Here is a 12,056-nt window from a genome sequence, read left to right on the forward strand (position 1 = left end):
GTTCTAAGGATGGTTATATACATATACCACTGTCTTATTACATTGTTTTACCAATTTCTCAGCTATGAGAGAGCATGCATGTTTTCTACCAATAGTCAACACTGTATTCCTTACAGTAATTCAATTTTAGGTGTTTTTATTCTTTTTTTGTAGTCAATTTTAATTCCTTCTGAAAAGTCTAGTCTTTGGAAAAATAATTTCTTTGATCAAAATTGATGACATGCATGGTTTCATCATTCTTAAATGTTAACTTCCTGACCAAACTCATATCTCATTCCTTGAACAGAGGAATGTACAGAGCTAAGTATTTCTTTTTTTTTTCTTTAAAAACTCCAACCTTAGGTGGTTATAGGCAAACACTGACTGTACATCTCAGTTTTTCAGCCTCCCACGGCAGCACGGAAACAAGAGGGATCTCTTAGAGTCTCGCTAACGGTATGCCCACGTGCTGGATGGTGTCAATGCCTCTCAGCTGTGTACTTACCATTCCATACCCTTCTCTTTACCATGGTAATAGGAGGAATCCAAAGTCCCTTACCAGCTGGTAAGTCCCATCCAACGGGAGGCAGAAGATGGGAGGTGAGAGGAAAGGAGAAGCCGCTTGCGTCTGTGACAGTGGCAGCATCAGCAACCCCGTAGGGACAGCAGCAGCAGGCGCAGTGGTGGGGGTGACAGCAGCTGTCACACTGGCATTTGGGACAGAACAGAGAAGCAAGGGTGCTGGGTGAGTGCCGGATGCTGAGGTGCTACTCAGGCGGCGTTCCGCCGGAAGCAGCCCGGAAGGCCCAGGGGTATGGACTCCGGGTAAAATCATCTTCCCTTCTGCCCTCCAGCTCCACGTGCGATCACGGTTGAGTGGAATTGCCAATCCTTGCATAAGCCGGCCTTTCTTGTTTTGCTCCTCTAGCCCACTCCAATGCTTTTTTTTTTTTTTTTAATGTGTATTTAACTTTTAAGAGGGAGACAGAGCGTGAGCTCGGGAGGGGCAGAGAGAGAGAGAGAATTTGAAGCAGGCTGCAGGCTCGGCGCTGTCAGCACAGAGCCCCTGCGCAGGGCTTGAATTCACCAAGGGCGAGAGCATGACCTGAGCTGAAGTCAGACGGTAACTGGGTAACTGACTGAGCCACCCTGGAGCCCCTCCGATACTTTGGAAACAGATTCCTTACATTCAACTCTCTTTGTCAAACACCTAGATCTGTTCCTGTTTTCCTGGTGGTGCAGGGACTGACGCACACGGCTCTGAATCAGCCCGTGTGTGTAACAGTCAGCAGATGCGGTGTGCCCTGGAAGGCATTTCATCATATGCTGGGAAAACATTCGAGGAAGATTCAAAGGACGTGGTGAACTCTGTATGCAATTGTTCTTTATCTCGCAGTAGAGAATCCCCAAACTCTCAGATCCAGCGAGAGGTCTGTGGTAGCCACAGGCTTTTATAGACTCCTGTTTCTGCCATGTTTATTCCCCAGAAGGTCTGCATTTAAATTATTGAAGAAAATGCAGACTTTCTGTGTCTGGTGAGTCCTTTCTTTCTTCTGTAAGCTGCACAATTCCTCACGCTCGTCTCCTTGGTTCTTTTCTTCCCCTTAGACGCCTAAGAATTTTGAATCTGTGGTTTTCTTTTGGTATTTCTTCTTCCATTGTCTCTAGGAATTATTCATTTTTACAGAAAATCTGGTATTCAAAAGGAGGATTTTGAAGGAAAAAAGGAAGTCTGTAGTAATAATGCTACTGAGGAGGGAGGGGCAAGATTGTTGTCATGAGTCAAGTTAAAATGCGACGCTTGGGGCGCCTGGGTGACTCAGTCGGTGAAGCGTCCGACTTCGGCTCAGGTCATGATCTCACGGTTCGTGGGTTCGAGCCCTGCATCGGGCTCTGTGCTGACAGCCAGCTCAGAGCCTGGAGGCTCTTTCAGATTCTGTATCTCCCTCTCTCTTTGACCCTCCCCTGCTCACGCTGTCTCTCTCTCTCTCAGAAATAAATGAAACATTAAAAAAATTTTTTTAAAAAGTAAAACATGAGGCTTATGCTGATGACATCAGTGTGGGCCAGATCCTTGTGCTACAGCTTCATAATCATCATACGCAGCCTTTAACCAAGGTAAAAAATGAGTATATCTTACTCCTCCAAAAATTAAGAAAGGAGTATTGTCTTGAACAATCCCATAGGTCACCATGGTAAAATTCATGCCCATAAGTCTATATCTAAGAACTATCCTTCTCATTCTGAACAATGTAGGTGAGGGTACTGACCCCAAATCTGGGAAAGAGTCATATAATGCCCCATTGCCCTGGTGGATTCTTGACCTTTAATATTCAGCCTGCCTCCATGTACTTTCTTTTCTCATGTCTGCATGTAATGCAGATATGGTAGATTTAGAAGCTGACACTTGATTAGATATAAAATTTCAAAGGAAAAAGATAAACTGTGCAGTTGAATGTTGCCCAGAAGCAGGGAAAGGCATGCAGCCAAATCCATTCTCCGCCCCGCCCCTCGGCCCCCCCAGCTCCTTGTTCCAGCACATGACGTTGCCTGGATATCAGCTTATCAACAGACCGAATTTTTACCGCCCCCATCACATGAAGAAAGAGACCTTGCAAGAAGACTACATTGGAGTACCAGCTTTTAAGTTTATAATACAGGGTAAGTCTTTGAAGCAAGTCTGTCTTTTTGTTTCAGACATAAGTTATTTGTTAGATTTTTCCTCCTTGAATTCTCCAAGCATTCTAATCAAACTTCATCAGGTATAGTCCACTTGAATAGGTAAGATAGATTTCTTTAGCAATAGCCCAAGAAAAGCACATGTGAATTGTTGCCACAAGAAGGATCGTCAGTCATTTTCTTATGCTATTTGAGGAAAGAAGAAATCTTTCTAGCTTTGAAGAATATTTATGCTCTGCTCTACAGATCTGGAAAATGGGAGGAGGGATACTGAGAAGATCTAAGTACGGGATAGAGTGTCAGCTTTTATCACAGAGAATAGTAAAAGAGTATATCTTGGTTGGTGTGGTTTCTGAAGTGCACGTTGAGGGAAGGCAGTATTAAATGAAATATTTATAGTTTAATTTATAAGTTTATATTGTGGAAACAGAACACACAGAGATGCTGACTGATGTTTTCCCAATAAATTTCTCTTCTGGAAGATCTGAGCCTTAGCTTCCTGAATTCTGAAGCAGAGATTTCTCACATTTTAAAATACTTCTTCAGTGTGTGTACATGTGGGTGCTTTTATGTGTGCATGTGCATAAGCATATAATAAGGGAGAGAAGAGAGAGAGGGAACTGGCATGAAGGAGAACTTTCTACAGCCAGGATCTCAGTGAATCAACCCGATGGGGTAGGTGTTGGCAAGGGCAAAGGTCTGAGCAGAGAAGAAAACACTCGGAGTTCTCAATCTATGCCTTGGCAACCCTATTCCAATATGTCTATTACTCCTTGATTGTTAATTTTTTTTATAATTGTACACCTCTCAGATTCCAAACCCTAAACTATATGGAAAGGGAAAAAAGACTTACTCACAGCAGGTGTGGCTCCTTCACTGTGTCAGGCAAGTGGCAAGAAATACAGCTAAGTTTAATAGTTTCTTTGACAGTCCAGTGCTGTAGAGTTGCAAAATGAAATGTGCAAGAAATGGAGAAAAATGTAAAGGAATACTATACTGCCACTAAAAATTGTAGGCTTTTAAGGGATAGTCAGTGAGCTGGGAAAGTGCACAGCATATAGAGTACGGTCTCCGTTTTCCAACACCACACAAAATGTCCACAGATAAAAAAGAATAAAAGGAAACCAATCAAATGCCATCAACATTTATGGACAGTTAGACTATGGATAATCATATTCTTCAAGTTTTAAATTTTTCCAAATTTTCAAAACTGACATATATTACTTTTATAGTCAGATAAGGTAATAACTATTACTTAAAACGATCAATAAATAACTTGTGAAAGGGTGTGGTTCCCCAGTCTACCTGTTGCAAACATAAGATGAAGCAGAAAGACAAAGTCCTTCCATAACTAGCAGGTGGAAATAGGGAAACTATTTTGTTTCCCAGAGTGCAAAACTGAGCAGTCTGGTGAGATCCAATTACTTGGAAACATGTGAGAAACCTTTTTATTCCTTGACATAAACAGCATTTATTTATTTGTTTATTTACTTACTTGCTTACTTATTTACTTATGTCCCCAAATAGGCTGCACAAAATGCAATTTCATGCTATGCTTTGTTGTTCCCTGGGGGTTTAGGATAAAGAATGGGAGAAAAATGGAAAAGACAACAAAAACTTTGGAATGTTCCACGGATTCCTTGCATTCGAGTCCCTTCCTCTGCCTCTGAGACCTCTTTACTGAAGGTATCGTGTATCATTTGCTAATGGAGAAAATTTGTAGGTCTTTTTTTCAAAGCTTGAGAACTTTGCCTCATGTCTTTGTTTACCCAGTATTAGGTAACACCGCACCCAACATAGGCCCTCGGTGCACATTGATGGCCTGTGTGGTGAATAAATGAGCCCTGGGATAATCTGATCCTACACCCAGCCATTTTAGGAGCTCTGTGGATGGTCATGTCTTCATTGCGAAAGCACTAATCAGCGGTGGGAAACTCACTAGTGACCACGCTATGGCTCCCTGCTAGAGAACAATGTTAGCTCCTTTTGGTCAAAGTTATTTAAAGTCACTCTCATAAATACTTCTTTCAAAAATTAAGTTCTTTTTCATCACCTCAAGGAAGGATAAGCAACAGGGTAAGAATATTAGGAGTGTTATTTAGGAAGTTTAGGTCCCTGCTAAGGAAAGGACATAGCCTTTTTTCCCCCTATGAAATAAAACCATAACTTCTAAGATTTTATCTTCTATAATGATTACTCTCATTGCCCTTTGGAGCTTTGCTCTTGAAACTGGCTTGCTACTTTCATATTCTATTGTTGTCTGTCATTTGAAAAAGCTTAATTAGGAATCAATTATCTTCTTCATAGATATTATCTTTTAAAACATCTAATTCACAAACTGTAAAGTTGAAATGATGCCCCAAATTGAGAATTACTTGGCTTTGCTACCTTTACTCTGGACACATTTTCAATATCAAGCTTAAGGTGTCTAGACATCAAAAAATAGACTCACAGGTTTCAACTCCATACCAAATTTCTCTCTCTCTCTCTCTCTCTCTCTCTTTTTTTTAAGTTTATTTACTTATTTTTGAGAGAGAGAGAGAATGAGCAGGGGAGGGGCAGAGAGAGGGAGAGAAAGAATCCCAAGCAGGCTCCGCACTGTCAACACATAGCCCAGTGCAGGGCTCCAAACTCATGAACTGTGAGAGCATGACCTGAGCTGAAATCAAGAGTCAGGTGTTTAACCCACTGAGCCACCCGGGCACCTCTCCACACCACATTTCTAACAGATGAAAGTCACTCTACTTTTACATTTAATTAACTTAAATTTAGTTTTCATTACATTGGTTAACAACTTGTTTCGAAAATTCTGTCATTGATTTGAATTTTTTAGCCTAGGGCAGATTTCTCGTTCCTTGATTTTTCTAGAATGTTGATGCTACTGTCTCCGTCTCCCCCATCTACAAATGATAAGCATCGATGATAGATTAGGAATGTGATAGAAATGGTAGTCCTAGTCCTTCTCGTTCCTTGCTTGCCCTAGATGTCAGCCTTCTCAGTGCTCTTCCTCGCGATGGTCTGTCTTCCCAGAAGCTCATTCTCCACAGCAGGGCCAGTTGCAGAATCTGCTCAGCTGAAAGTATGACATTTTGGGTTGGATAATTCAACCATCGTAACCAGGACTAGGAGGCTATCTTGAGCACCGTGGGGTGTTGAGTGACACCCCCGGCACTACCTACTAACTGCCAGTGGTTTTGTCCTCCCTTTCACCATTTACGACAACCAAAAATGTCTCTACACATTACCAAATATCCTTAATGGTCAAAATCACTCCCTTTGATCATTATTGACTTAAATAAAGATCTTCGATGGCTCCTCATAGAAAAGGTAATCTTTAAACTCTTTTTTAATTATTATTTTAAAATTTGAGTCTGAACATTACATATAAAGATTTTATGATCTTCCCCTGCCTACCTCTATAACCTTTTCCCCAGCTCAGACTCTATATTCTGCTGGAAGTTAAAAAAAAAAAAAAGTCCGCTTCCCAATATATCCAGATATTTTGTGCCCCGTTGGAAATTTATACCCCTTTCCCCCAAAATTAGCCTTTCTTTTTCTTCTAACACAGTGGTTCTCAAATTTTAGTGTGCTTGTATCGGAATCACCCAGAGGGCTTGTTAAAGACAGGAGTGCTGGGCCCCACTCCCAAGAGTTTAGGACTAGGGTGGAGCCTGAGAATTTACATTTCTAACAAGTTCCCAGGTGATGCTAATGCCCTTTGAGAACCAGTATTCTGGTTCTTTGGAGGAATTCCTCCTCACCCTAAGACTCAGATGTTTGGGTCAACTCATTTAGAAAGCCTTGCACAGAGTTTGTTTTCCTTCTCTGTTTTTATAGCACCTTTTAAAACTAATAATGCTGAACCTTTATCACATTTACCTACCCACTCATCTAGCTATCTGCCCTGCTTACTGACAACTCTGGGTGGAAAGTTCTCTTGTCCGCATTCAGAAGCCCAGTCTACGTCAGGCCCTGTGTATCTTCCTTCTCCAATAGGGATCATAATAGATAAATAAAATTATAAGAGCTAAGTTCTTAGATCTCTCTCAGCCCAATACTTTGACCTACTTAACCTAGAGGAAGAAACTACCTAATTGTTGTTTTCCAATTGTTACATGTATATATACATATATAAAATTGGTATACATACATGTTTATATACATATATATATATGTGTATATATATATATATATATCTTATTTCCAAAAGAAGTCAACTTTGAATACATAACACTCATAGTCCTGGAGAACTCCACCAACCCATCAAAATCACCTGCTTTGCTCTGACAGGACCTAACCCAAGGTCAGCAACGCTACTTTTACAGCATCATGAGGATTTATAATTCCAGGCCCCAGTGGCAAGCCCTGCAGAACCGCTATATTCACAGCCTTCAGCACCAGCAGCTTCTTGGTGAGTTTTAACTACCTGACCCAAGCCAGGCACCTTAGGGAGGGACTCATGTGCTGCAGCCAGAAGTCAGGTTTCCAGATAGATCATTCAAACAGAATGGCCTCCTCTGCCAGTGTGCTATTTTATAACATGGCTGGCAAGCCAGGTTTAAAAATGATTATCCCTGACAATACTAAGCAAGGTTTTATGGGTAAATTAAGAGGGTTTCAAGAAATCAGAGTATGGATTGCTATAAAATGTCAACAACTGTCTGAGATTTACAGGAACTCGATCTAGTAGAAATGGCAATGGGCTTAGGCAGATGGTCTAGGCTCAAACCACAGCTCAGCCGCTTGCTGGATGTGCAAGTTCAGAGGCTTGGTTTACTTGCAACAATAACAGTTACATTTAGTGGGCATTTACCACGTTTGAGACCATGTGTTAGGAGCTCTACACATACAACATATAATATTATATGTTATATATCTTCTCCCTACTTCACAGCCATGGGGAACTGCACCTCTGACACATTATATAATTTGCTCAAGTTGTAGATAGTGAATGTCAGGGCCATCACCTGCACAGATCATGCCTTTTCACCCCCATGCTCTGACATCTCTCTTCCTCTAGCAACCTCATGGGATTTTATGAAGCACAAATGATCTAATGGTTGCAAAAGACCTTCACAGAGTTTAAGCAATAACCTTCTGAAAGATGTGATTGTTGTTAAACCCTTTTTCTTCTTGGAAATGTCTTCAGTCTCTAGCTGGCCTCTATGACTGGCAGAGCTTTCTTTGTGTAAGCAGCTCACTTGACATTAGCATATCTATCTTATATTGTTGTTCCTGTGTCTGCATAAAAGAAAGACATGGTTTTTGCAAATGGTTGAATAACAAGAACAATAACAATAGGTATCTGTTAATAGGTCTTCCTATGGGCCAGGGACAGTTCTAAGCACTTTGCAAATATAGTCTTATTTGAAACTCAGACACCTCCATATAAAGGTAGTTGCTTTTATAACCCACATTTTAAAGAAAAGAAAATTGAGATGTGAATAACTTAAATCACTGGACCAGGATCATGTGACCAGTAAATGGCAGAGCTAGATGCAGCTAGAGGCAGCTCATGATTGCCTCAAGTCTTGCAGAAGCATCATCTACTAGCTTTGATCATAGAGTAAAACTGCATAGAGGCCAAGGAAACCAGAAGAGAGACACTCATTTTTTAGTGCACATGAAATCTACCTGCATACGATATCAAAATGCAGATTTCCAGGCCTAGCTCTCTGGGTTTCTGATTAGGAAAGTCATTGGAGTAGAGCCAGAAATCTAAATTTTTAAAAAGCATTATTAAATGTGGCCTCAGCCTGATGGTTGTGGTGGGTGGTCTGCAGACTATATTCTAAAAACACTGACCGACATTGAATATATCTGTTTCTGGCTTGAAGAAAATTTTGAAAATGAAAATATGCAGTTCACGGTCAGATTACTCATGGCCCAAGTCCCTCTCCAAATGATTTGTCATGTTAATCAATGACTCTATTTTTTATCTTAATTGAATAAGAAATGCAAAAGGAGAGAAGTACACTGCCTACCTTCAAAGATCATACAATCTGGGCGTGTTACCACAATGGTTTCTACCCTGCAAAGTAGAAGAAGTTTTATGAATTCGTAAATGTTTGCAAGGTTGTTTGCTTATTTGTTTTGTAAGATTGTTGACTTTGAACTTTCTTTCATGTCTCTCCCCTTAGGCTACATTACTCAACAGGAAGCTTTGGCTTGTGCTGCTGTACTTAGAGATTCAACCAAGAGAGCCTCAGCTAAGGTAGCTCCCCAAAGATCCATCCCCCGGAAGCCTTCAGCCATGACCAGAACATGGCCATCAGCACTACCTGTGCCTGTGGTTCAATGCAGGGCTCAAAGCGCAGGGCTTGGATCCCTCAGGAACTGAGATTTTGCACAAGCTCTGAAACAGGTGCGTTGCCCACGTACCCCGATATCTAGTGGGTGCTCAGTACATATTTGTTGAATGAGAATGGAAGAAAAGTAACTTCTAACACAAACCCCATACCTAGAAATAATCTCTCTCCCACTCACATAAATTTTACCAGCAAGAACAAGTTGAAGGTTTTAAGAGCAGTGGAGCTAAACATAAACAAGCCTTTTACTCCTCAGAATCTGTAGAGTGAAATGACTTTTGAAGCTTTCCAAATAAAAGCTTCCTTTGAATTAGAGCCTTCCAGAGAAGGTGAAAAGGAAAAGTCATCAGAGGGCACCAGGTGCTGTCACTGAATGACTGTTGAAGCCACCCACTGCAGATTCTGAAAATACACAAAGCAGTACTGAGGTAACACTGAGCACACAGGGTTTCCAGAACCGAATCATTTCAGCAGAAACTGGGCTGTGCATTTCCATATCCCCCTTCCTCTCTTCTTTCCCATCAAGCAGTAACCTTTAATTTGGCCCCCGATCTTCTGGTTCTTGTCTGACTCAATCCCTTTGTGTCATCCTGAAGCTTCGATTTATCGACTTGCCACAGCTGGGTTCATCTACAGAGCTGTAGTTGACCTTGACAGAAGCAAGAGAATTCGTACACACATCTTCTCCTGGCAGCTGAAGAAACACTCTCGGCAGAGTGAGAAAGAGCCCCTAAAGAACTAGTTTCAAATCTAACCTTTCTGTGGCCTCACTAGTTTTAAGCAAGCACCCAAGACCAGATGAATAAGTAAAAAAAAAAAAAAGAGAGAGAGAGAGAGATAACAATGAATCAAAACAACATACAGTGTTCTGGTGTTATATTAGTTATATTTAATTGTTATTTTTATCACTAGTGATTTTTTTTCGTGTAGAAAGTTAGACACCCGTGCTCACATAAAGCCAAAAATTTAATAATGCCTTTTCTTCATCTTTATTCTAAATGTTCAACCCCCTCCCTCATTTAAACCAGCCAATGACTTTGTCATGCCTGTAAAAGGAGTTGCTTGAGATGGAATTCTAGACTTGTTTGACAAGGGAAGTGTTGACATTGATCTGGGAGGAAGATGCTGTACCATTACCAGAAAGAAAGAATCTCGCTGATGATGATGATTATCTTCTCTCTGCAACTATTCATAAAGAATAAAGAAGTTTCTTGACCTCTGCAAATCCTGGCCCTGACTTCTGTGCTCTATGTGGCTTTTCAGTTCTAAGTTAAGAATCATTAGACAGGATTAAAAGAAGGAAAAAAAATTAAATGGAACTACAATGAGCTATAGGGTAGCTCTCTTAAGGGACTGAAGTACGTGGTAGATTTAACTTGCCCTATACTAGCTTTCCCATTGCTACCAAAATGGGCCTTTTATCCCTATGAACTTCTTGCATACACTTTAAAATTGAAGTACAGTTAACAAACAAGGTTACATTAGTTTCAGGTGTACAACATAGTGATTCAACAACTCTAAGTGTTATGTTATGCATGCACTTTTACCTTAGACTTTTTTTTTTTTTGACGGGCATGAATATTTGCTGTGTAAGCCTTCGCTAGTGATGCAGAATATTAAGGAGGCCACTGAGGATTCTGAGCTGCATCCCTGCATCAAAAAATCTCAGAAGCACCTTGTTTTCAATAGAGGCTTCTAATTGGTAAGTGAATGTCACAGGCCCATAAAAAAGGACAAATCTAAGTTGTTGGCTCTCCCTTCTGAAAAGATGATGCCCTCCCAGTTGAGCCCCTCCCAGAAAGCCTATGAGGAATATGACTGATTATGGTGCTACGTGAAAGGTGCTCATTGAGAGGATCCTGAGAAAGACAAACAAAGGGGAAGAGAGGATAATCTGTAACACCACAATCTGTTTATCCATTCACTAGTTGATGAACATTTGGATTGTTTCTAGCTTTGGATTATTACAAGTAGAACTGCTATAAATACTTTAATATAGAGGCACTTGGGTGGCTCAGTCAGTTAAACATCTGACTTCGGCTCAGGTCATGATCCCACAGTTGGTGGGTTTGAATCCCACATCAGGCTCTATGCTGACAACTCGGAGCCTGGAATCTGCTTTGGATTCTCTGTGTCCCTCTCTCTCTGCCCCTTCCCTACTTGGACTCTGTCTCTCTCAAAAAAAAATTAATGTAACTTTTGTGTGCACATAAGTTTTTATTTCTCTTGGATAGATATCCAGAAGTATGATTACTGGGTAATACGGTAGATTTAGATTTAACTCTACAAACTACTGTCAGAATGTTTTCCTATGTGATCATCCCATTTTGCATTCCCACTAGCAATGTATAAAAAAGTTCAAGTTGCTCCACATCCTTGCAATGTCAGATATTTTAATTTTTTGTATTCTAGTGACTGTGGCTGCTCGATGAAGATATCACTGTTAAGTATAGGTCACCTTTTTATTAGAAACCATGGAAAATTTCAAGGAAGGAGTTCACAATAGACAAGGAAGTGATGATGGCAATAATCTTGGAGTTTCAATAGAAGAAATTTCAAAGTTTAGCAGTCAATGTTGACAAAGCAACTGTCCAGCTTTTTTTTTTTTTTTTTTAAGGGCAGCAAAGACTTGGAGGAGGTGAGAAAGAAGAAAAAGAGGCAACCCCCAGAGGAAGAACCATCCTTGGCTCAAGCTGTTTAAGCACACAAAACTGGGTTCAGTGTGTCCTCAGTACCTTCTCCCTTTTCCTCGTTTAATTTGTTCTTCAGGTTCAGCAACCAACACTCTACAACCACTATGATCTTTATGCACTGTATTACTTATTACTGCATAAAACAATCACCCTAAATCACAGTGAATTAAAACAACAAGATTTACTTTCTCACAGTTTCTGTGGTCAGGAATCTGGGCAAGACTGAATTGGGGCTTCAAGTTCAGGGTCTCCCACAGATTGCAGTCAAGGTGTCAGCTGAGGCTGTGGTCTTATGTCAAATTTCAACCAGGAGAGGATCCACTGGTTATGATCTAGAGGCTATTCTCAGTTGCCTGCCACGTAGGTCTCTCAATAAGGCAAAATTGACAATAAGTCA

General features: G+C 40.7%; 1 protein-coding gene across 5 annotated transcripts; it reads left to right on the plus strand.

Moving 5' to 3' along the window:
- Positions 1 to 1,244: 1,244 nt before the first annotated feature.
- FAM216B (family with sequence similarity 216 member B) lies at positions 1,245 to 11,848 on the plus strand. 5 transcript variants are annotated; one of them, XM_077761482.1, is made up of 6 exons: positions 1,245 to 1,514; positions 2,504 to 2,640; positions 4,238 to 4,344; positions 6,949 to 7,069; positions 8,799 to 9,022; positions 11,589 to 11,848. In XM_077761482.1, the coding sequence occupies exons 3-5, from the start codon at positions 4,246 to 4,248 to the stop codon at positions 8,996 to 8,998; spliced, it is 420 nt and encodes a 139-aa protein (XP_077617608.1). In that variant the 5' UTR covers positions 1,245 to 1,514; positions 2,504 to 2,640; positions 4,238 to 4,245; the 3' UTR covers positions 8,999 to 9,022; positions 11,589 to 11,848. The 5 variants fall into 5 exon arrangements, with proteins under 5 accessions (XP_077617608.1, XP_077617606.1, XP_077617604.1 ...); XM_077761480.1 differs by lacking the exon at positions 11,589 to 11,848 and adding an exon at positions 9,563 to 10,191; XM_077761478.1 differs by having other exon boundaries at positions 1,246 to 1,514; positions 11,584 to 11,848.
- The last annotated feature ends 208 nt before the right edge of the window (positions 11,849 to 12,056 follow it).

The sequence above is a fragment of the Crocuta crocuta genome, unplaced genomic scaffold (genome assembly GCF_008692635.1).
Source record: "Crocuta crocuta isolate KB4526 unplaced genomic scaffold, BGI_CrCroc_1.0 scaffold1820, whole genome shotgun sequence".
Lineage (NCBI taxonomy): Eukaryota > Metazoa > Chordata > Mammalia > Carnivora > Hyaenidae > Crocuta > Crocuta crocuta.